The sequence below is a fragment of the Lissotriton helveticus genome, chromosome 9 (genome assembly GCF_964261635.1).
Source record: "Lissotriton helveticus chromosome 9, aLisHel1.1, whole genome shotgun sequence".
Taxonomy (NCBI): domain Eukaryota; kingdom Metazoa; phylum Chordata; class Amphibia; order Caudata; family Salamandridae; genus Lissotriton; species Lissotriton helveticus.
This window is the reverse complement of record NC_136070.1, coordinates 254,640,723-254,666,147: the sequence shown is the minus strand read 5'-3', so window position 1 is coordinate 254,666,147 and position 25,425 is coordinate 254,640,723. Positions and strand designations below refer to the sequence as shown.

Below are 25,425 nucleotides of genomic sequence, written 5' to 3'. Positions count from 1 at the left end.
GGAATGCCTCATCTAGACAAGTTTCCGTGAGGAACATCAGGGGCATTATCTACACGGAAGTCGTAGGCAAGGAGCGGCAGTTTACACTGAAAAAGTGGAAGCCGCTTTTGGTGGAACAGTTTCTATCCAATGTGCTCTTCTGCTCCACAGCCAGAGTGTTGATGCTGGGTGCATCACCTAAAATTGCAGGGGGAGTCTTAAGGTTGCAAGCAAAATGACAGTGCTTGCAATGGTCACTATCAGCTGGAGGGTCAATCGACGATCAGCATTCCTCCAAGCAGGCTGGATGGAGAAATCCTAGCTGGTTAGAGGAAATGACTTTCCTAAGGGCCTTGGGAAGGGTAGGGGCCCTGGCCACAGATGGGGCCAGACTGGTTTGCCATTTGGCGCGCCCGCGCCAGGCTTGCGTTTAATGGTGCAGACCAAGCATCAAAATGCCGGTCAGCTGCACCGCAAGCTGCCCAAGATGGCAGCCATCAGGGCACAGCTCGGATGTGCTGAAGGATGCATCCCAGCTCCCTGTGCACAATTGGGAAACCGACAGCAGACCGAGGATGTTTTAGTTTTCTCTCACCAGGGGCTTTCGAGGTGTGAGTGCCATGTTAGAATTGCCCTCTGTTCAACTGGCACACAGACAGTGTTTGGGAAGAGCTGTATAATTGATTTAACATCGATAAAGATTTGGAGGTTGCTGATCGTCCAGAGATCAGATATTTGGTGCTGAAACTGCAAAATAAATTTAGAAACTGAGGTCATGTATGTATGTATGTACGTATGCATGCATGCGTACCTGCCTGTCCTGCTGAACCCTTACTACAGATGCATACTTCCCTGTGTGTACACACTGCATAACCTGCTCATAGTGCCTTTTATTTCATGGACTAGCGTTAACAATTTTGAGCTCTGTTAGTATCTAAGAATTTCTCTCCTTAAGTTCCTTTGTCTCATACAGGCAAGTTTGCTTGTTTATTCACACATATATTAATTTTCTCATTTACCCTGTGAACTTCCATTCTTTACATATATATGGGCTTAAATTGGTATTCATGTAAGATCTTTAAATGCTAGGGAAGATGAGGTCAGCCTTTGACACCTGGCGGATCACAAATATCAGTTGCAACCTGATGTGGCGCAGGGCATCTTCCAACAGTAGGGAGAGCCCTGGCTGGATCTTTTCACCACCATAAAGAATGCGCTATGTCAAACCTGCACGTTTGAGTTGCCAAGAATGCTCGTTCTAGGAAATGCATTTATGCTAGAGTGGAGCACAGGACTCCTGTACACCTTCCCAACCCTGCCTCTCCTTCCCAGAGTCATGAAGAAGATCAGGAACTATTGGGCCCAAGTCATCATAGTGGCTCTTGATTGAGCAATTAGAGTGTGGTACCCAGTACTTCTGGGCATGAGCATCTATCCCTGATCAGGCTTTGGGAGGATCTTGTGTCTGAGCAACAAGGTAGGTGTCTGCATTTAAACCTTCACAATGCATGTGACATATTTGTGCCTGGCGTGGACTCTGCAGCACAGATTCCTTCCAAGCCAAACTTTTTGCTATTATCTTTGACCCAGCGCAATCTTACAGTGGAGACTAGTAAAGGTTATTGGTCCAAACAGGGATAGCTTACCCAAATACAGAAAGGATTCAATCCTTTCAAAAGCTTATCCAACAGTTTCAACCTCATCAACAGATACCAGTAAAAACAGTCATCATGTATAGGCGTAGTACCCTAAGTCAGAGTCAATATGCGCCCGCTACAAGAATGCTTATTACATGAATGGTCTCAAGCGAACTGTCAGATGGAAGATCTAATGTTGACTAGCCGCCAAGCTTGCTACTCTGTGCATTGGAGGAATTTCAACAAGGACAGCCTTTCTTAGACCCAGTTCGGCACAGGACCATAACGGATGCATCACTCACAGGTTGGGGAGTGCACTCACAGAGGTTGGCTGTTCAGGGGCACTGGACACCCAGTTAGACTCCTCTCCATATCAGTCACCTAGAGCTGCTAGGTGTACATCTAGTGCTTAAAGTTTTCCTTCCTTACCTCACAGGCAAGGTAATCCTCATCAAAAGAGACAACATGACTACCATGTATTATCTGCAAAAATAGGTGGGCACCCAGCCACCTCAGCTGTCTCACTTAGCACTGACCATCTAGAGGTATGCCCTACGACACAACATTCATCTATTAGCGGAGTAAATACCGGGAGTGGACAACAACTTTGCCGATCTCCTCAGCATAAGTCGACAACATGTTTACAAGTAGGAGCGCAACTCACTGGTCCTCCATCCAGTCTTCCAACAATGGGGTCTCCCAGACATATACCTATTCTCCACAACAGAAAACACCAAATGCCCAAACTTCGCCTCCAGGTTCAAACACCCACAGTCCAAGGGGAATGCAGTATGGATGAATTAGTCAGGGATATTTGCTTTTCCACTTCTCCCACTGCTTCCGTTTGTGATTCACAAACTGCAACAGACATCTCTGACCCTCATCCTAGTAGCTCCCACATAGGCCAGACAACCATGGTGCACACCATTACTAGAACTCTTAGTAATCCCACACTAGGTACTTCCCAACTGGCAGGACCTGCTAACCCAAAACTAGGGAGCGGTAAGAAATTTAAACCCCAGATCTCTCAATTTTGCAATCTGGCTCCTGAGGTCTTGGAATTTGGATACTTGAATCTACCTGATGTATGGATGTTCTTAAAGAGGCAAGAAACCCACTATTAGAGCATGCTGTGCGGCAAAGTAAAAATGATTTGTTCACTATTCCCATTTAAAGGATATTAACCCATTAACAGCAAAGCCTCAAGACCTTGTCTATTACTTCTACATTTACAAACCTCAGGGTTAGCCTTCACTTCCATAAGACTACACCTCGCAGCAGTCTCATATCTCTGTATTCAGAATTCCTGTAATTAAAGCTTTTCTAGAGGGTCTCTAAAGAGTTATCCCACCTAGAATTCCTCCAACACCAGCGTGGAACCTCAATGTTGCTTTAACAAGGTTAATGGGTCCACCAGATTGATATCTCTTTTTTGCGGTTTGAACTGCAAGCCCTAGCTAGGTCAATCTGGGAAAATCAAGCAGAGGCACAAAGTAACGTGAGAATTTGCTGGGAAACTCTGACCAAATAATTAGGGGATCAGTACACTAAAAGATAAGGCGGTCCCTTATCCTGTAGGGGAACGCCCAAAACCCAGCTTGCAAGCTCACGGTCCAGAAATCAGCTTAACCACCTCCCTAGTTCCAAAATAACTGAATCTGAGGGCCCTCAACAAAGATATAAATATACCTCTAAGAAGGCTCAGACAAGGGGGAAATAAAACTATACTACAGAAAGCCCTCATGCAGCTAAAAGCAACAAAGAAAAAAGTTATCCGGCAAGCAAAAAGGGAAGCAGAAGTCACCTTGTGGGCCAAGCTCTTGTATGACCCAAAGACAAATAAAAGTGCAAGATTTTGGCGAACAATAAACAACCTAGGTAATGCCAGCGTTCAAGGTATTAACTCTCACCTAATGGAGCAAATTTGGGGAGGCCACCTCTTGGAACATTTCAACTCATAGGAGGAAAGTCTCACTAAAGCAAAACCGGGGTCATGTCAGCCCGACAAACGGAGTCCCTATGGAAACACCAGCAGAACACCAATAAGCTTCCCTCGCTTTACGACTTTGCAGATTAAAAACTGAGTATCCAACAGCAAGCCGGAGGGCGCACTGGGCCCTGACAGGATCCCTCCGATTTTGTTCAAAACTGACCCAGACTATTGGGCGGCCGTTTTACTATCAGTGTTTAAACACATAGGAGGCGGGGGCATTATACCAGACTCCTGGAAAGGCTTCATAATAATCCGAATTTAGAAGAAGGGAAATAAGAATAAAGCAACCAGCTACCGACTCGTAACCTTATTTAACGTTGAGGCAGAATACTATGCCGGTCTCCTCCTGGATGAATTAACAGCATGGGCAAATGAAAAATCGCTCATCCCCATTAACCAAACAGGCTTCTGTAAAGGCACAGGGACCATCACAAATTTACTCGCTACTGATGGACGGCGTCAAAGCAGCAAAACTCACCGTTTTCTTCGTTTCATTGATTATTCCGCTACTTTTGACAGCATTGACAGGAACAAATTGTGGGCCAAACTAGAGAAGATGAAAATGTCAGCAGCGCTATTAATGCAGATAATTCTCCTACACACCAACATGTGGGTTCAATTAAAGCTAGGAACCGGCAAATTCCTGTCAAGGAAAATACCAACAATCAAGGGACTGAAACAGGGGTGTGTGCTGGCCCCTTCGCTTTTTAACCTGTTTATGGCAGACCTTTCTTCGAAATCAAACATCAGCTCCTCAAACGCGCCCAGGTTAGGGGGGCTGTCACTTTCTATCTTACTGTATGCCGACGACGTCGTGCTGATCAACCGTACTCTAATTGGGCTTCAGCACCCGCTAAACACAACTATCAGACATGCAGCATCTAACGGTCTAACTGTCAACATAGAGAAGTCGAAGGTCATGCGCTTCAACTCGAAAAATAACACATCTGGGTTTCAATGGTACCTGGCAGGGGCACCCATGGAAGTCATGGCCGAATACAAGTATCTAGGGGTGATAATTGACGACAAGGGTACTTTTAAACCACAAAAAGAAGTCATAAAACGGAGAGCAACTCAATAGCTGTATCTCTAAAATCTCTCAAACTTAAAACCGCCGGACCAAGCTTCAACCCTCTACTACAGGTTTTACAAGCAAATCTAATCCCAGCTATCACTTACAGGAGCAAGTGCCTCAGGGGAAGAGATGCTTACATTCTAGATTGTCGAGATCAGTAAGAATAATCTTCAGCTTTCCAAATTACGTCTCTCCCTCACAAATTAGGCGTGCATTTGGTCTACAATCTCAAAAAATATCTCCAAATGGCGCCTACGTGAAATGTTGGCATAGGATTAGAAGGTCCAAACAAAGCTCTTTGAATTCCCACCTATGGAAAGGGATAAACACAAGCAAGGCCTGCATAGCAAGAGACTACCTGACAGCATCTATAAACAAACCGCTTAGGCCTGAAGGAGCTCTGGGCAACTTCAGGGGCGCAAAACAGCTTTAAGTCTTTGGTATATAAGGCAGTGAAAAGGCTGCCCGTAGTAGAGGACAAAGAATCGCTCAGGGGAAGGTCCCATGGATGGTGCATGCTGCAGAACTACACAAGTCCCTTCCTGCAAATTATTTAGTTGCTGGCTTCAACAGGAGATCAAAACAGAAATATCTTTGGTCTCGAATGAGAATCCTTCCCGTCCTGCCGCACCTTTCACCATGGAAGCGATCTTCGGAAATAACTAAGTGCCGTTTTTGCGGGAAACCAGAAGAGAGCATCACGCATCTATTATGCACCTGCCGTGAACTGGATCCTGAACGACAACTGCTTTTGAAAACAATCTTCAACACCAGGCAGATAAGATCCTGCAGACAACCAATGAAGGCTTGCCTTGGAGGAGGAGATCTACCGCTGGCATGCCGGTTCGTACAATTAATGGGGACGGTAGAGGAAAACAACGAAGAGACCGGGTGCACAAATAAGTAGCTTTTGAACCTGGGCTCACCATTTCCCGGAATTGGCACTCTTTATTAGGAAACGCATGATGCAAAAAACCTTCCTTTTAATACATCAAAAATAATCTCTTGTTAAATATTGGGCACTTGACACTTTATGGATTTGCAGCACCCTTATTATAAAATCTAACGACGAGGCTGCTATATGATGTCAATATCCTTGTTTTAAAACATATGTAATCCAAAGGCACCTTTTACTCATGTATATACGTCACAGGGTCCTTACACGATTATCTTAAGGGGAGATTAAAGACCGCTCAAAGCATATCGGACGAACTGTTACTCCTCAGGAGCATGGAATAAGCCAGTTGAACGGAAAACACTGTGTAGTTAACATAAACTGTACCATAGCTCTTTTTTATTGTCGGATTCCATAAATGATATAACTGCAGTCTTATTTTGATAATCTTTCGCCATTTAGCGATTTTGTAAAGATTTTAATCAATTTATACAATAAATTACTTACTTACATTCCAATCACCTCACATCTATCAGTGAGCTTCAGGCATTAACTCTAGAAGAACTATTATTTCAACTTCATAGAGACAAAGTGGTACAGCGTACCAACCCTACATTTCTATCAAAAGTGGTCTCAGTTCCACTTAAATCAGTCTACTGAGTTGGCAGTATTCTTGCCAAAACCTGATTCCATTGAAGAAAGAGCTTTACACAATCTGGATGTAAAAAAAAGGTTCTCGTGGATTATATTGAGAGAACTCAATAATTCAGGAAGACACAACAACTCTTTATTGCATTCTCAAAATCACCAAAAGGAAGGGCCATTTCTAAAGCAAGCATTTCACATTGGGTTGTAAAATGCACCCATACCTGTTACGCCAAAGCTAAAGATCTCTACCTATCCCTCCAAAAGCTCACTCTTCTCAAAAGAAGAGAGCCTCCATTGCCTTTTTATGCAATATACCCAGGGTTGACATATGTAAGGCAGCTACATGGAATACACCGCACACATTTATAAAACATTACTGTGTAGATGTTATGGCCAGTCATCAAGTCAATTTGGGCGAAGCGGTTTTACGAACATTATTTCAAGCAAACGAAACCCACACAGTTTAGCCACTGCTCTGGGAGGAAAACTGCTTTAGTCTATGTTAAGCATGTGTATCTACAGCCACACATGCCATCAAACGGAAAATTGTATTTACCCAGTAAGCATCTGTTTGTGGCATGTAGTGCTGTAGATTTACATGTGGCCACCCTCCTTCCAGGACACCTGTGTTGGTTGCTGTTATCTACATTAAACATTATACTATTTTTGCATGGTCATCTCACAAGAATACATCATCCTTCACACTTCATTCTCACCCGCCAAGTGGAAAATAATCTGACAATGGAGTCGAGCACCATGCGCTTTGCAAGCAAGAGGAGGAGTCACTAAACCTCCTGACTCAAAAGACTTCTTCGAGGAAAAACTACTTGCACACTTCCGATCACAACACTAGATGAAGGGCTTATGAACCTACAGCACGACATGCCATAAACAGATGCTTACTGGGTAAGTACCTCTTTCCTTCTGGTGGATACTCATATCTAACCTCCGGTTCATCACTGCCCTCTCACCTTCCGGTTCTGTGAAGTGGTCGATTTTTGATATGTAAAAAGGTCCCAAATTAAAGATCTGCACACAGATACCTCCATTTTTTTTTTTACCTCCAGTTGTGTCGGCGCAGAAATGGTCAAGCAATAAAATTATAGCATTGTTCAGGAGTGGCCCTTATATGTCGCTACCCTACGTCACTTCCGGGGCAGAAAAAGCCCAACAAGCGCTGTAAAACGCGAACTAACGTCATTTGGATTCACTGCTTTTTAAACTTTCAGATCCAGTCTGGTGCCTGGGAAATAATCTAAAGGTGAGGAATCTGCAGTAAGATAGAGTATTTATCAGAAAGAGCACTGACGAAAGTAAGTAACTTGTTCTTCTCAACATTTATGTTGTGGTAAATATTTTAAGGTTGTATTTTGGTGGCTAAAGTACACTGAGAGGAAAAAGTGGAATTGGTTACCATATTGTACCTTGGACAGGTTAATTAAAAAATCTACACACCTGCAGAGTCACTGTGCTAGGTAAATGTCCACCTTTGCTTTTGTCGAATATTCTGTGAGGAGTATTTATAAATATACTGTTTGTCTGGCATATTTGTATTGAATTGTGCCCACCCAGATTTTATGCACCATCTACTTTTAGTCTGATACTGTTTTTGGGATGTTTGTGTTAAAATATTTTAGATGTGCAGTGAGTAGTTCTGTATTTTGGCTTTCCTTTTCTGTACTTGAAACAGCTTCTGTTTACTTAGTGAAGCAAAGTCTCCTCACCTCAGATCGCTGATTCTGAGTCGTTCAGTTACTTGTAAGTTTAAACTGCAAAGACATTTCTAATGATTTTTGGTCTCTTTCAGCTGCTTATGTGTGGCACTGGGGACATCAACGTCTCTGATTTCAAGGCAAATGTTATCGTTGTGGGTGGATCCTGGCATTTTAGAGAGAAGGTAAGCGGCACAACTCATCAGTAAGCTCGTACACAGCCATGGGTAAATGTTTTCTTGCCCAAAGAGTAAGGGGGGTTACTATTGGGTAAACTTTATTTATAAATTAAATAGTTACTTAATAGACACAGTTTGAGAAAAATAGGGCTTGTCCTTGAGGAGATGCTGTTATGAAGAGACTTGGCTTACATGAAGGTGTTTGCCTATCAAATAATTTGTATCAGTGAGGGAGACAAATTGGGGGGCGTAGGTGCAATTATATTTGCATGTAGCCCTATTGATACCTATTATGAACAGGATTTATAATGCTTGACAGGATTTTATTGGGAAAGTTTTACAGGAAGCAGTTGGGAAAACTTTTTTCTTATGTGCCATTTGTGTTCCGGTTTAAGGTTACTCTTTTTGAAAAGGATGCTCAATATCAAGTGGTGTTGGATAAAGTTGAAGCTGCAGTACTTGTATTGAGTAGTTGCTCATCACAGGCAGAAAATGCATCTTCTAAGGATATTCATAGTTTAGCAAACTATTTCTGGAATTATTGTTATGTTGTGTAAAGGGCTAGCTGTAGAAACCTTTCTTTTCCCATTTTCCTTGCTGCAGCGCAGCACGTCCTCCTCCATTGTTCCCTTTTTCCACTGCTTCTCATTTCCATTCCTGTTGACGTCTGTCCCATTCGATTGCTCACATAATTCTCTCTTTATTATGTTTTCCCTCTTGCGCTTGGCTCCAAATTTCCTCTGGCTCACCTGGGCAAGGCCATTAGCTTGACTATTCAGAGTCTATTAATGCTACCAGCTGTTCTTAACAAACTAGACTAAAATGTTTGCGTAAAAAACATTTCAGACTCCTGCCACCAAGCTCTACATACACTTTAGAAGATGCTCATTTGAGTATAACTGTCTTAGCTGTGTCTGCAAATTGCATGTTGCAATTTGTAAAGCATTACATGTACCTCACCTATACAACTGTCCTTGATGCTTTCAAGGAACGTGGCAGGAGGGAGTTGTCAGAAATAGGGCTGGAAGTATTGTTAGGCATAACTCATAATTTATCACCACAGCTTGTGAAGCACACGACAGTAGGACTCTGTAAGAGAGTGAACATAAAGAGTTGTTAGTGACTAATTGAATGGCTTTATTGAACACAGTATTGGAAGTTCCAAGTTGATTTGTTTTGGGTTGGACCCTATCCGCAATGGGACAATGTAAGGAAGTCCTCTTTATATCTGATCAGCCCCAAAGTTTTGGACTGATGCTGCAGATGTTTGGACTTTAAGAGTGCACTGAGGCCTGATAATCAGACCTTAGTGCCCGTGCCTTGAACTTAAAGTGTGCATGTTTGATTGGCTTATACCCAATTGGCATAAGCTAACTTACTTGTAAGTGCCTACTATATGGTACCCAGGGAACTCTAGGCCTATAAGTTAGAAGTTCACCACAGTGACTGCAGCACTGGTTGTGCCACACTGGGTGTGACAAAGGTAAAATATTATCTCACAGTCTGCCTCTGCGGACTGGAAGGGTAGTTTTAAACTGCTAACTCAACATTGCAATTTAAATAATGGCAAAGACAAGCCCTTCCTTTTTAACACCTTGAGTGCTCATGACGAGCTCAGCTCGTCATGAGGCACAGTGGCGCTGTGCTCATGAAGAGCTGAGCTCGTCATGACTACCGCGGCGCTCCCACGCGGGGATAATTCCCCTGCTGTGCGTTCCATGGAAATGGGTGTGGTCATGACAAGCTCAGCTCGTCAGGAGCACAGCACCACCGTGCAGCGTGACGAGCTGAGCACCGCCGCGCACGGCCCCCCGCACCGCGGGGGAATTAGCCCGCGGCGAAGGTGTTAATATCTGCAAGTCACCCCTAAGGTAGGGCTGTCTAGCCCTAAGACAGGGCGCTGCATATTAAGAGGTGGAAAATGTGTTTATACACGTTCCAACAGTAAACAGCAATTGACGTTTTTAATGTGCAGAACGCTAGTAGCCCCATTGGCGTGTGCAGAGCTGAAGGCTGCCACAGCAGCCCTGCTAAGTTCTGACTGGGGCTACTAAAGTTGATACTGTGGGTATCAAACAACTAGTTACAGTAAGCCCAAGTTGGAATTAATGTAACTTGTTGCAGTATGCAACTTTTTAAAAGTTGTCTCGGTTGTGAGTTGCTGTCACCGCCCCCAGGTACGGGTTGGCCTGGGTGGCCTGCGCTCTAGTCCCTTTGAGATCCAGCGTGGTACGAGGCAGGGGTGCCCCCTTTCACCTCTCCTGTTCACGCTATATGTCGAACCACTGGCACAAAAGGTCCGTGACGATCCGATCATACGAGGCATTATGTTTGGTGGGGAATCACATGCTATATAGGTCTATATGCCGATTACATCCTGGCTGCACTCGATCGACCGAGAGCTCAGTACCCACGTTTCTGGCAGAAGTTGAATCATTTGCAGAGGTGTCCGGCTTCCGGATGAACAAGGGGAAATCACTGATTCTACCGCTGGGCAGAAACGCTCGCTCACCTTCTGACACCCCCCCGTATGGCGGGTGATTACTGACGCAGCCGCAGCTCCCGTACTTGGGTATCACTCTTACCCCGTCCACAGAGAGAACAGTTGCCCTCAATTACATCGACCTCACATCCCAGATCTGCAAGGACTTGGCGCGCTGGTCCAAGCAACCACTCTCCTTGTTGGGACGGATACCAGCGGTAAAAATGTCGGCCCTTCCCAAGATTTTATACATTTTTCAAACTATCCCAGTGATCCAGCCGGTTGGGACTATCCCGAACCTACAGATCCCGCCATCCAGCAATTTATATGGGGGGGGAGAGACCGCGCCTACATAAACAACTAGCGTATCGAGGGATGGACGAGTGAGGCCTGGGGATCCCCAATCTCCAACAGTACTTTCGAGCAGCACAACTGCGCTACTTAGTTGAATGGCACAGACCGGAATCGGAGAAGAGGTGGCTCTTTCAGGACAGGGCCATGGCCCAGATGTCACTATGGAAGATACCGTTCCTCCGCCGCATCCATAGGCCACAATACATTCAGCACTCACCCGTTACTCTCACCATTCTGAGGGTATGGGACACGGTCGCTATTACTAGGGGCCTTACTACCTTCCCTTCCCCGCTCACTCCTCTCTGGGACAACCCTGACTTCCCGCCTGGAACTGACCCTCACGCATTTCCACAATGGCGCAGATCCAGCTGTAGATCGGCTGGGCACCTCTTCGACTAACAAGGCTTTCTCCCCCTCTCAGAACTGTCCTGGGGGTATGACATCACCTCGCCACAGCTTTTCCAATACTTTCAGCTCAGACACTGGCTTACACACCCGGATTGGGCCCCATTGGTTGGCAGATACATGACCGACTTTGAAAAGTGGCTGGTCACGAAAGAATCAGACAAGGGGCTTATCACAGAAATATATAAGATGCTCACACCCCCGAGACACATCACACAGCAGGGCAAAGATGCTGGGAGGCCGAAATGGGGAGAACATTGTCACTTGATGAGTGACGTTTGATCTATTACAGAGCCAATCACACAGCGTGCAATACAGCAGGCAGGGAGTCAGCAATGAAACTGGCCACATACTGGTACCTCACCCCAGTGAGGCTTAACAGAGGCAACCCGGCACGCAGTGCATTCTGCTGGAGGGGCTGTGGGGAAAAGGGTACCCTGACTCACTTACTCTGGGAGTGCAGGGAAGTTGAGGAGTATTGGACGACAGTACTCAATGACATAGACAGTGCGTTCAACACAGAGATCCCAAGATTCCCGGCCTATGCCCTTCTTGGTCTTCCAAATGAGATCACCTTTCCCTTGAAATCAATAAGAGGGCGCCAGATGGGTATTGCCATGCAGGCTGCATCCCAACACATCTTATCACTATGGGGGACGACCACTAGACCTACCCACACGGGGTGGCTACACAAGATATGGTTCACACTGGGGATGGAACGTATCCAAGCCACACTCACACAATCAACAGCAACATTCCATAAAGTCTGGCGGCCACTGCTTACCCTTCTCTCGAAGGAATTCAACGAAATCACATGCCCTAGATATCTCCGCTTGCTTCGCTTGACAGAGGTGAAAACTGACACTCCTGGGTCTGCAGAGGGAACACACTGAGAGCGCTGCGCATACAAAGTTCTGTACTCGGAGAGTCCGGCACACTGGTTGGGGAGGCGGGAGGTTGGGGGGGGGGGGTCGTTTGGTTCTTCTTTTTATGATTGTTTTTGTTCAACAGGCTGTACGAGGGTTTTCATCCCTCAATGACTTACGGGGGCTCATACACTCCGAAACTTATATTGGTAACCGGATGGACATGATTACCCGGATCGCACTTTCTTCCCTTTGGGAGCTTGCATATCGCATTGTAATGCCTGTGGTTTTTACTGTAACCAATAAAATACATTTAAACATAAAAAGTTGTCTCTTTGTTGCCCTATAACTCCTGTGCTCATCCAAGGATGCTCCCAGGGTCTGTCCCTGAGACAGCTTTCTGCCCTGCTGGGAAACGTGCAGACGACTCCCAGGAAAGGAGACAATGGATGCCTGCACTGGAGAGAGGTGCCATCTATCCCTGGCAGGTAGCCACACAGGTGTTAGCCCTAAAGGCAAACTGCAAAGGAGAAGCCGCCTTTTAAGGGCAAATAGTGAACACTTGGGAAAGAGGCTGCTCTATTGTTTTAAGTAGACAGGCTGGCACTCAGGAAGGAGAGAGCAAAACAGTTGCAAAACTGGTTTTACAGGGGTGTGTAGCCTTCTTGATAGCCACACCTCCGGGTTGGGCTAGGGAGCGCTGTACGGCAAGAGAGGGGTTCTGCCATGTTGGAAGTGGGCAGAATGGTGCATCCGGTGAAAGCCAGATGTCAGGAAGTGGTCATCAGGAAGGTGGGAACCTAGTAGCCCATTGGCTACCAACCGTAACCTACCCTGAGGGTATTTTCTGAACACAAAAAGGACACCCCTGGCCCCCAGATCTCATATTTTGTTGTACTGGAGAGGCGCACTGAAGAAGGAATGTCCTGTTTCACCAAGGATGCTGTCATGAGAGGCTCCACTGATGTGCACTTAACATGCTGCACCTGGTGGCTAGCGAAGGTGGTGCCTTCTGTGCCGTGCTCTTGAAGTCATCTTCGGGGCCCAGCTGAAGAAAGATGCTCCCAGGTTCGGGGTTGGCTGACACTTCTGTCTGCAGAACAAGATCACCACAGCTGTAGAAGCCTGCTGAGGCAAGTTGGTAGCCCAACTCATCTTATCATGGCCCCTTGCCACCATGCACAACCAGAGACCAGGACCCATCCCTCAGAGTTGCTCCAGAGTATGCTGGACCTGGGAGAGTCGTCGGAGTGCAGGTTGCTCACCAGGAAGGAGAGTTATATATGGAAAGATTCAGCTGTAGCCAAGATACCGTGCAACTGGTAGCGACTGGAATTCTGCCAAGATAAAAAAGACTGCGAAGGACCCAGAGGGACAGGACTGCCGAGGTGGAGTTGAAGAAAGACCCCTGTCAACCTTATTGCATCCACAGCATCCTAGAGCATCTTCAGCATCCTGTATTCCTAGCATCAGGACCATTTCCATAGAAACTATAGCAAGAAGATAAGTGTGTGGAACTGACTGAAGATTGCTTTACCCTCTGAAGCAACTGTTTGAGGACCTTTCTGATCCCCTTGAATAGCTCCCTGCCAGAGTTGGTGGCCTAAAGTAACTGGAAGTAATGTCAATGATACTCACCTAAGTTGTCCTTGAGGTACTGATGAAAGCCATACATCTCATTGTAGGGTCATTAGTAACGCCAGAAACATGTTGACCCTTTTTTCACATAAAGGGTGAAGTTGAATCTCCTGTCTCTGCTTTTTTAATTGTGCCCAGGGATGAAAGATTCGATATTGTCCACCAAGAGGCATTTTTAAATCACCTTTTACTGTTTCTCACTACGCTCTATATATCATCACCTACACCACACTTCTCATATTTGCATATCCCTATAGGTAGCATTCAAGAGCGCCTCTCCAATTTAAGAGTTGTAGCCCGCACCACTGTTTAGTGGTGTGAAGAGGACCCTGATGATGAAGTATGCCACCTTTGGATGGGGAGAGTTTTTAGTCCTTAAAACAGATTTTTTTTCTGACTCCTTCTTTTCCCACAGAAGCTTACAGAGGATATGGGTTTACCTGTAGTATATTACCTTGAGCAGACCCCCTACATCGTGTGTGTGTTTTGATGGTTACTGGGAGCTATACAGTTGGGATCTTTTAAATGCTCCCTTAGGTCCTTTTTGTGCGAGCCTAATGCTGACAATGCCACAAAGTCCCATCCAATGCCTGTGGTGGATTTTGAGTGGGGAGGGGTTACTGGCCCTAAGAAGACAGCTGCGCCCCCTGCCATCCCAGTGGAGTGTCTACTGGGCAATGATCTGGAAACCTCTTCTTTGGCAGAAGTGGAGAGAAGAACCCATGCAGCAATACTGGGTCTACCCGACTGGGGTTGTGTAACGACAAGAGCACAGAGGGGCACAGAGGGGCACAGAGAGAAAGTAAAGAGATCCTAGAGCTGAAATAATGTACCAGGTCTCTAGAGCCAAGAGAAGGGTCAGGAAGGCTGGCAACCCACCTTCCAAACGTCCACAGGTCCAGAAGGAGCCCACCCCTTCGGGGGAAGGTCTTGTACCTAAAGGAGGAACTGTTTCCCTAGGTGAATGTCCAGATTTGGCTATACTCCAGGGAACAGGGGGTCCCTCCAGGGAGGACCTGATAATGGACAGAGAACACTCCCTATTCTTGAGGACCTGAAACAGTTACCTGTCTAAAAGGAATAAGGGCACACAAGTGGTACCCATGAGGTATACTGGGAGGAGGGCCTCCCTACAGTGGGGTGTGGGACCCCTGACGAGGAGCAACCAGAAGGTTGGTGTTTCTTCAGCAGTACAGGAAGTTCCGCCTTAACCTGGCCTATGAATCTCCCCCTAGCAAAACACATGGGGCAGAACAAGACCTGGTAGAGGTTGATCAATAACCTTTACTGGCCCCATATGTCTGAGACGGTAAAGGAGTGTTGTCGCTCCTGTGTTAGTGTTGTAGTGTAGTTCCAATATTCCCAATAGGCTCTGCGCATTGGAATAATATATCCTATAGATTTGACGTAGGACTGAGGTCTACTCGGTCTCTATCAAATATACTAGACTTAATTGTGAGTGCCAGCTAGCTCAGAGGTCACTAGAAACTTCCTCGAATAAACAAGAAGGGATTTGTTTCTGACAACCGCATAAACATGACAACTTTGTTTCCCAAGAATAAGAAATGTATCTCTAGAGTTGCGGAAACAATAGATAGTTATATCTGAAAGAAACAGGTTAGTATTAGATTCCTTACCTTAGAATATCCCCAGGCGTCAGACTGGATCCGGAAAGTTTTGCGTAGCAGTACCCTTGCGCGTCTGTAGGCGTCGTCTGCGGCTCCGCGTCCGTCGTCGTTGGCGCCGGAATGACGTCACCGGAGTACTTAGACGCCGCCCTCGCAGGCTGACGTTAGTTCTTCTTTTTTCCGCGCCAGCAAGCGCCGATCCGAAAAAAGTTGTACCCTAGTCATTTTTTGACTAACTTTTTACAATCCTTTTTGATCATCTTTCGAAGTCTCTTGACTCTGACGGTGCCGGTAGGGACGCCCGGGTTCAAACCCTGCGTCGATTGCAACCGACTGATGTCGGTTACCGACCCTCATCGCCGGTGTCTTCACTGTCTGGGCCCAGACCACGTCGACAAGTCCTGCTCCGACTGCCCGGGCCCTGACGTCCAAAGCTAGACGGGAGCGGTCCCGCTAGCGACTCGAGCTCCGGCAATCCGCCCCGCGCCGCTCGAGGTCCCGGATCGGAAGGAGGTCGAGGGACCGGTCGAGGGGCCGGAGTCACCACAGTTCCGATAGTAGTCATCAGGCTTCGGGCTCGAAGTCCTCAGGTAAGAGGCACAAGAAGTCGAAGAGGCGCCATCGCTCTTCTGACTCCCCCCGACGCTCGCGCGATGTGGCCCGGGGTTTGGGCGACACCACCCAAGCGACTCCGCCGGAGCCGCAGGCATCGCGGCCTGCTCCATACCCGCCGGTCCCTGGGCAGCACGCGACGCCGGAGGAGATCGAGTCCTTCCTCATGGCCATGAGGTCGCTCGCTCCTCCGCCGGGTTCCGCGGCACCTTCGAACCAAGCGGACCCGACTGGGTCCCCACGCGGGCCGGGTTCTTCGGCCCCAGCGCCGTCAGGTGCTTCGGCCCCGGCGGCGTCAGCGACTTCGGTTCCGGCGCCACAGGGCCCCCCCCTCCGGATCTGGGTCGTCGTCGGGCGACCTCACCGGCGCCGGCCCCAAGGGTGTCGCCCCCGGCGCCGTCCCAGGACGACGCCGTCCCCGGTCCTACCCTCAATTCGGGTCCGGCGCCGCTCTCGACGCCGATGGGAGATTTTTACTTCTACGACCCGACCCCATCCTTTGAACCTGAGTACCAGGTGATGGGTGACGAGGAGGATTGGGAGGGGTCTGAGGACCCTCTGGCACATGAGTGTCAGTCTTCTCAGGACTGGACAGGGGAGCTTGGGGAGGCCAGTGGTCTGGACACTTCGCCAGACACTGGTTTTGTCTCCCCTCCTACTGTGGCTTCTGAGGAGGGGGCTGCCTATAGTGTGGTGCTGACGCGAGCTGCCAAGGCCTTGGGCCTGGTGCTCCCCGTCGCGGCCGTGAGGACTAACCTCCTCACTGAGGTCCTTAAACCGCAGGCAAGCTCGGCCGAGCCTCTGCTGCCGTTTAATGAGGCCTTGTCAGACGTTCTTCTGGGCACTTGGTCCAAGCCCTCTACAGGTCCGCCTGTGGATAGGAACGTGGCCAAGCGCCACCGCCCGGCTCCGGGCGACCCTTGCTTCCTGTCTACCCACCCCACCCCTGAGAGCCTGGTCATCCAGGCCTCCAACTCCCAGACCGCATTCCCGACGGCTCCTCCCGATCGGGAATCCAAGAGGTATGAGCAATACGGGGAAAAAGTATTCTCCTCCCTGAGTTTAGGGTTGCGGTCAGTCAACACCGCATGCCTCTTGGGTCGTTACACCCACTCTCTGTGGGATACGGTCGCGGACGTGCTGCCACAATGTCCGGAGGAGGTACGGGCTACACTCGGCCAAGCCCTTGCGGAGGGTCGAGATGCGGCACGGTATTCCATCCGGTGTGGGCTGAATACTACGGACTCACTGGGCAGACCGATGGCAACGACGGTGGCGATTCGTCACCACGCCTGGTTGAGGTCCGCCAACTTCTCGGCTGATGTCCAAAACACACTTATGGACATGCCGTTCGATGACCGTCGCCTTTTTGGGGACTAGGCAGACCATGCGCTTGAGCGCTTTAAGGACTCCAGGGCTACGGCCAAGTCCTTGGGCCTCTCGGCCCCGCGCCAGCAAACAGCTGCTTTTCGCCCCTTTCGTGGCCAAGGAAGGGGCGCCCCCACACGTCCTGCCAGCCACGGGCCGCAGACTACCATCCAGCGCAGTGGCGGACGTGGAAACCGCCGTGGCGGCGGTCGGGGACAACGGCGAGGCCAGTCCACACCTACCACTGCAGCATCCGCCTCAAAACCTGCCTAGTCCGAGTTTTCAGGCCCATGTGACGCCAGTGGGGGGCAGGGTTCGCCATCACCACCTCCACTGGCGCACTGTCACCTTGGACAGATGGGTGCTGCAAATCGTCCGAAGGGGCTACTCCCTCGCCTTCGAGGCGACCCCTCCAGCCATGCCACCACAGTACCACCGCGTGTCGGGGGATCACTTGTAACTTCTGCAAGAGGAAGTTACGGCCCTCTTGGCCAAGGGGGCCATCGAGCGCATTCCTGGGCCAGAAATAGGGTGTGGTTGTTATTCCCACTACTTTCTGGTTACAAAGGACAAGGGCCTGCGTCCTATCTTAGACCTTCGGAACGCCTATCGCTTCCTCCGTAAGGAGAAGTTCAGGATGCTAACACTTGCTCAGGTCTTGTCTGCCCTGGACCCACAAGACTGGAGGGTAACGTTGGACTTACAGGATGCTTATTTTCATATCCCCGTCCTGCCGGCCCACCAGCCTTACCTGCTGTTCACGGTAGGCCACGAGCACTTTCAGTTCACCGTGCTCCCTTTTGGCCTTACCAGCGCCCCTCGGTAGTTCACGAAAGTGATGACGGTGGTCGCAGCTCATCTGCGCAGATCAGGGGTTTCAGTCTTCCCCTACCTCGACAACTGGCTGTTAAAGGCGATTTCGCCCCAGGCAGCCATCTCCCACCTCCGGCCGACGCTTATTTTCCCATCCCCGTCCTGCCGGCCCACCGGCGTTACCTGCGGTTCACAGTAGGCCACGAGCATTTTCAGTTTACTGTGCTCCCCTTTGGCCTTACCAGCGCCCAAACGGGTGTTCATGAAAGTGATGGCGGTGGTCGCAGCTCATCTGCGCAGGTTAGGGGTTTCAGTCTTCCCCTACCTTGACAACTGGTTGTTGAAGGCAGGCTCGCCCCAGACAGTCGTCAGCCACCTCCAGACTACAGCCGACCTCCTGCACCTGCTGGGGTTCTCCATCAATGTGCCGAAGTCGCACCTGTGTCCCTCTCAGAAGCTCCTCTTCATCGTAGCAGTTCTAGACTCGGCGCAGTTTCGGGTTTATCCTCCCGAACAGCGGGTTCAGGATATTCAATCAATCAATCAATCAATCAATCATAGCATTTGTATAGCGCGCTACTCACCCGGAAGGGTCTCAAGGCGCTGGGGGAGAGGGGTCTGTTACTGCTCAAAGAGCCAGGTCTTGAGTTGCTTCCTCAAGAAGAGATGGCCCTGGGTCAGCCGAAGGTGGATGGGGAGGGAGTTCCAAGTCTTGGCTGCCGGGTAGGAGAAGGATCTTTCTCCGGCGGTGGCTCTGCGGATGCGTGGTACGGTGGCGAGGGCGAAGCTGGTCGATCGTAGCTGGCGGGTGGGCGTGTAGAAGGTCAGGCGGTTGTTGAGGTACTTGGGGCCCAGGTCGTGGAGAGCCTTGTGTGCGTGGGTGAGGAGCCTGAACGTGATCCTCTTGCAGACGGGGAGCCAGTGCAGGTCTCTCAGGTGGCCGGAGATGTGGCTGTGTCGGGGGATGTCTAGGACGAGTCGTGCGGAGGCGTTCTGATGGGTTGGAGTCTTTTCTGAAGTTTGGCTGTGGTTCCGGCATAGAGGGTGTTCCCGTAGTCCAGTCGGCTGGTGACGAGCGCCTGGGTGACCGTCTTCCTGGTTTTGGTGGGGATCCATCGGAAGATCTTACGAAGCATGCGCAGGGTGTTGATGCATGATGATGAGACGGCATTGACTTGTCTGGTCATCGAGAGGGAGGAGTCCAGGATGAAGCCCAGGTTGCGTGCGTGGTCCGTTGGCTTGGGAGTGGAGCCCAGGGCAGGGGGCCACCAGGAGGAGTCCCACGCGGAGGGCGATGATCCCAGGATGAGGACTTCCGTCTTGCCTGAGTTCAGTTTCAGGCGGCTGTTCTTCATCCATTCGGCGACGCCTTTCATCCCTTCCTGGAGGCTGGTTCTGGCGGTGGCGGGGTCGTTGGTGAGGGAGAGGATCAGCTGGGTGTCGTCGGCATAGGAGTTTGATGTTGAGGTTGTGTTGGCGTGCGATGGCTGCGAGGGGGCTCATGTAGACTTGAAGAGGGTTGGGCTGAGTGATGATCCTTGTGGTACGCCGCAGATGACTTCGGTGGCCTCGGATCTGAACGGAGGGAGGCGGACTCTCTGAGTTCTTCCGGCGAGGAACGAGATGATCCACTTCAGTGCCTTCTCTTGGATTCCGATGTTGCTAGGCGCTGTACTAGGGTGCGGTGGCAGACAGTGTCGAACGCTGCAGAGAGGTCCAGGAGGATGAGGGCCGCTGTTTCTCCGTTGTCGAGCAGAGATTGGTGGCTGCGATCAGTGCGGTCTCGGTGCTGTGGTTGGCTCGAAAACCGGACTGCGAGGGGTCGAGGGATCCGTTCGTCTCGAGGAAGGCGGCGAGCTGTCTGTTGACGGTCTTCTCGATGACTTTGTCAGGAAAAGGGAGTAGCGAGATGGGGCGGAAGTTCTTGAGGTCGGTGGGGTCCGCTGTTGGTTTCTTCAAGAGGGCGCTGAGCTCGGCGTGCTTCCAGCTCTCCGGGAAGGCGGCGGTGTGGAAGGAGGTGTTGATGATGTCCCGGAGTTGGGGTGCGATGATGGAGTCGGCCTTGTTGAAGACGTGGTGGGGGCAGGGGTCGGTTGGTGATCCGGAGTGGATGGTTTTCATCGTGCGGGTGGTGTCTTCGGTGCTGACCGGGGTCCAGGCGCAGAGGGTGGTGGTGGGGGGCGTTGGTTCGGCGGTTGGGTGCGTGGTTGGTGCGCCGAAGCTGTTGTGTATGTCGGCGATCTTGCGGTGGAAGAACGAGGCGAGTGAGTCGCAGAGGTCTTGTGAAGGAGTGATGTCGTTGTTTCCGGCGCTGGGGTTGGAGAGCTCTTTGACGATGCTGAAGAGTTCCTTGCTGTTGTGGGCGTTGTTGTCCAGTCTTTCTTTGAATGCTGTCTTCTTGGTGGTGCGGATCAGCTGGTGGTGCTTGCGGGTGGCGTGCTTGAGGGCGGTCATGTTGTCTGTGGTCTGGTCGTGGCGCCAGGCTTTCTCGAGGGTGCGGCAGTTCTTCTTGGAGTTCTTGAGTTCGTCGGTGAACCAGGGGGCTTTCTTGCTGCCGGGTCTGCTGGGAGGGTTCTTCAGTGGTGCAAGGTCGTCGGCGCATGCGGTCAGCCACTGTGTGAGGTTGCTGGCTGCTTCGTTGGGGTCCGTTGTGCTGGCGGGAAGGTTCTGGCTGAGGGAGGTGGTGAGCTGCTCGGCGGTGATCTTGCTCCAGCTCCGGCGAGGAACCTGTTGCGGGTGGTGGTGGGTCGTGGTTCTTCTGAAGCTGAAGTGGACGCAGCTGTGGTCAGTCCAATGAAGTCCGGGCGAGTGGCTGAAGGAGATGTGCTTGCTGGATGAGAAGACGGGGTCAAGCGTGTGGCCGGCGTAGTGGGTGGGGGTGTTCACCAGTTGCTTGAATCCGAGGTTAGCAAGGTTGTCCAGCACGGTGGTGGTGTTGCTGTCCTTGTTGTTCTCCAGGTGGAAGTTGAGGTCCCTTAGGAGGATGTAGTCAGCGGAGGGGAGGGCGTGCGGGCTGATGAAGACTGCGATGTCTTCGCTGAATTGTGTGCGTGGTCCCGGGGGTCTGTAGATGAGGGTGCCTCTGACGGTCGTCTTGGGATCGGTGTGTATCTGGAGGGGGAGGTGTTCGGCGGCGGTGAAGGTGTCGTCGGAGTTGGTCGTGATGCGGATGGTGTTCTTGTGGACGATGGCGATGCCTCCTCCAGTCTGGTTGACGCAGTCCCTCCGGGTGATCTGTATCCGTCCGGGATGAATGTGGCGATGTCAGGCGCTGAGGAGGCATTCATCCAGGTTTCCGTGAGGAAGGCGACGTCTGGCGATGTTGTGTCGAGGAGGTTCCAGAGTTCGACGGCGTGTCTGTCGACGGAAAGGGTGTTGAGAAGGATGCACTTGAGGTGGTTGTTGCTGTTGTTCGCCTTGGCGGGTGCGGTGCAGGTCCGGAGGCAGGTGAACTTGCAGGTTTGGCAGGTGAAGGGTCCATGGGTGCTTTTCGGGGTGGCTCCGTAGCAGGCGGGGTTCCGTCCGGCGTTGAGTGCGTTGAGGGTGGCGGCGTCGTACGTCCGTCGTGTGGGCTGGCATCTTCGGGGGCCAGGGGTCCAAGCGCTGGGCGCGGGCCAGGCGCGGATGGGCGCAGACTTGCTTGCCTTTGGCGCGCCTTTGGCGTGCCAGCGGCACGACCGCTGAGCGGCCTCCATATGAGGGCAGAGGGAGGGAGGAGCAGCTGGGAGGTGGGAGCGGGGTCTGATTCCGATCTTTCAGCCTATATCCCGGGTCTTGGTCAGGTTGGCGCTGCGGCTTCTGGGGCTGATGGCCTCCTGCATCCTTCCGGTACATCAAACCAGGTGGGGATGCGGGCTCTGCAGTGGGACCTGAAGTTTCAGTGGGCCCAGCATCAGGGCAACTTGTCCGACCATGTCTTGATCTCGGAGGGCACTGCAAGACAGTTGCAGTGGTGGCTCACGGACCTCGATTGGGTCAGCGGCAGATCCCTCTCCCTACCCCAGTCGGAGCACGTAGTTGTGACGGACGCGTCCCTACAGGGCTGGGGAGGCCACATGGGAGAGGTGAAGATCAGAGGTCTCTGGTCTCCGGCGGAGTCCCGGCTCCACATCAACCTTCTGGAGCTATGGGCGATCCGGCTTGCACTGAAGGCATTCGTCCCATCTGTCCGGGGGAGTGTAGTGCAGGTGTTCATGGACAACACCACCGCCATGTGGTACTGCAACAAACAGGGCGGGGTGGGGTCGTGGACCTTATGCCAGGAGGCAGCCTCTGGCAGTGGCTGGAACATCATGGCGTGACCCTGGTGGTTCAACACCTGGCAGGTTCCCTGAATGCCAGGGTGGGCGAACTCAGCCGTCGGTGCATGATGGCTCACGAATGGCGCCTCAACTCGGACGTGGCGCAAGGCCTCTTTCAGCTGTGGGGAGAGCCTTGGTTAGATCTATTCGCCACAGAAGAGAACGCACAATGTCATCATTTCTATGCGTTGGAATTTCCAAGGCGGCACTCGCTCGGTGACGCTTTTCGTCGCGAGTGAAGTTGCGGTCTGTTGTACGCCTTTCCGCCTATACCACTTCTGCCCAGAGTCCTGAAGAAGATCAAGCGCAACCGGGCCCAAGTCATCCTTGTGGCTCCGGACTGGCACGAAGATACTGGTATCCCGAGCTACTCAGCATGTCAGTCGATCGTCTGCCTCTTCGGGAGGACCTTCTGTCGCAGCAGCAGGGGACGGTCCTCCACCCAAACTTGTCCAGTCCCCACCTCGATGCTTGGAGATTGAGCGGCGACAGTTGAGGCCATTTGACTTGCCTCCCGAAGTTTGTTATGTGATTCTAGCAGCCAGGTGTCCCTCCACAAAGTCGGTATACACCTGTAGGTGGAACAGATTTGTGGCATGGTGCACAGCAAAGGCTGTGGATCCACTCTCTGCCCCCCTTTCTGAGGTTCTCCTCTTCCTTCTTTCTCTTGCCCAGCAGGGCTCTGCTCTGGGCACTATCGGGGGGCTACCTTTCTGCCCTTTCCGCCTTCTTGAGGCTACCTGATCAGCCTTCTTTGTTCAAGTCCCCGATTGTTAACAGATTCTTGAAGGGCATCATTCATACGTTTCCCCCTGTTCCTTTCGTGATGCCCCAGTGGGACTTGAATCTGGTTTTGACTTATCTGATGTGCGTTCCCTTTGAGCCACTTCATAACTGTCCTCTTCGCCTTCTTACTCTGAAGACTGCTTTCCTTTTTGCCATCACCTCTGCCAGGAGAGTGAGGGAGCTCCAGGCTCTTTCCTCTAAAGCTCCTTTCCTTTCTGTCCATCCAGACAAGGTTGTGTTGCGGACAAGACCCTCTTTCCTGCCCAAGGTAGTCACAGCCTTCCACATCGGGCAGTCCATCACTTTGCCCACCTTCTTTCCACCTCAGCATCCCTCTAAAGAGGAAGAGCGGCTCCACCGTCTGGACCCAAAATGTGCGCTGTCATTCTATCTCGATCGCACACGCCAGTTCCGGGTGGATGACCAACTCTTTGTTGGTTACGTGGGCGCTAAGAAGGGGCGGGCGGTGCACAAACGGACCATCTCTCGGTGGGTCGTGTTGTGCATCAAGGCATGCTACTCTTTGGTTAAAAAGGAGCCTCCTGTTGGGCTGAGGGCCCATTCCACTCGGGCCACGGCGGCTACTACTGCCCTGGGCCGGGGAGTACCCTTGCAGGACATTTGTCAGGCAGCTACGTGGGCCCAGCTGCACATGTTTGCGAGACACTACTGCCTGGACAGCCAAGTCCGGAGGGATGGCTTCTTTGGCCGTTCCGTCCTCCAGTACTTTCTGGTGTGATCATTGGTTCGCAGACCCACCACCGGGGTTGGTATTGCTGGGGTATCTACTCTAAGGTAAGGAATCTAATACTAACCTGTTTCTTTTAGATGCACAAGTCACTTACCTTCGGTAACGATATATCTGTAAGAAACAGTAGTTAGTATTAGATTCTTTACCGCCGCACCCATCCTCCCCGTTCTGCAAACCGATATCTAGGGTTAAGGTCATCTCCTTTCAGGGCCCTAGTTTTTATGGCACCAGTGTTGGTTTTTTATCATGGCTCTGCATTTCTGGCGCGGAAAAGCTGTGTATTAGAACTGACGTCAGGGCCCGAGGGCGGCGTCTAAGTACTCCGGCGACGTCATACGGACGCGGAGCCGCAGACGACGCCTACCGACGCGCAAGGGAACTGCTACGCAAAAGTTTCAGGATCCAGTCTGACGCCTGGGGATATTCCAAGGTAAGGAATCTAATATGAACTACTGTTTCTTACAGATATATCGTTACTGAAGGTAAGTAACTTGTGCTTTACTCAGTCAATCGTGCATGCTTCGTTTCACCAGAGGTGCAGAGAAATAGAGAGACGGGCGTTTTCAATAAAAAGGGTATTTATTGAACAGTCTTCTTTCTCGTGCAGAGGAAATGAACTGCTACAATCGTAATACTGGTTGCAAGGTACAATGCGTACAGTACGAAGAGTATTATAAAATAATATTGTAAAAGCATGATATAGTTTCGAAGCCATAAAATACATGTAATACATACATTAGTAAATAAAGACTAAAAGTACTCAACTGGTGCTTCTAAAATACGCCTACACAGGTGTACCTAACCTAGGTCTAGTACAAGGGAAGAAGTAAGTGAGGTGTAGCTTAGTTTCAGTATTCTTTGCCAAGAATCTAATCCAAGAATTCTCTAAGGGTCTAATCAGCTCCGTACCTTGGTTTAGAATGAAGGAGGTCTGGTATCTCTCTCTCAGGACTCGATTTCCCAACAACCCGCAAGGGTACGTTGGAAACACTGGAGCTGGATTTCTCGGCAAGAGAAAAGACAGCGTCTCTCTCAGTGCGTCTGCTGGAGGGTCGGCTTCCTTCGGCACTTGCTTCGGCGAGCTGTGTCATGTAGGTAGATAGTCGAACTGCTCCACACCACTGTGTGTTTGCTTGGGCAAATGTGGGCATATTTATACCTTGAAGGTGCCGAGTTTGACGTAAGGTTGGACATAATAACCTCATCAAAGACTTAGTTCTTTGAAAACACCATGAGTTCTTGGATAAATCAATATTCATGCAGGGGGAAGTCCCTTACTGCTGAAGGCGGGTTTTTCCAAGAA

The 25,425-nt window shown here is 50.4% G+C and overlaps 1 protein-coding gene across 6 annotated transcripts in view; it reads left to right on the top strand.

Annotated features, from left to right (window-relative positions):
- AREL1 (apoptosis resistant E3 ubiquitin protein ligase 1) overlaps positions 1 to 25,425 on the top strand; it is a 448,155-nt gene that overhangs the window by 360,108 nt on the left and 62,622 nt on the right. For all 6 annotated transcript variants that reach the window (XM_078659892.1, XM_078659889.1, XM_078659890.1 and 3 more), the window contains one exon: positions 8,035 to 8,124. In XM_078659892.1, coding sequence (XP_078516018.1) covers positions 8,035 to 8,124 — 90 coding nt within the window. The remainder of the gene's footprint in view (positions 1 to 8,034; positions 8,125 to 25,425) is intronic.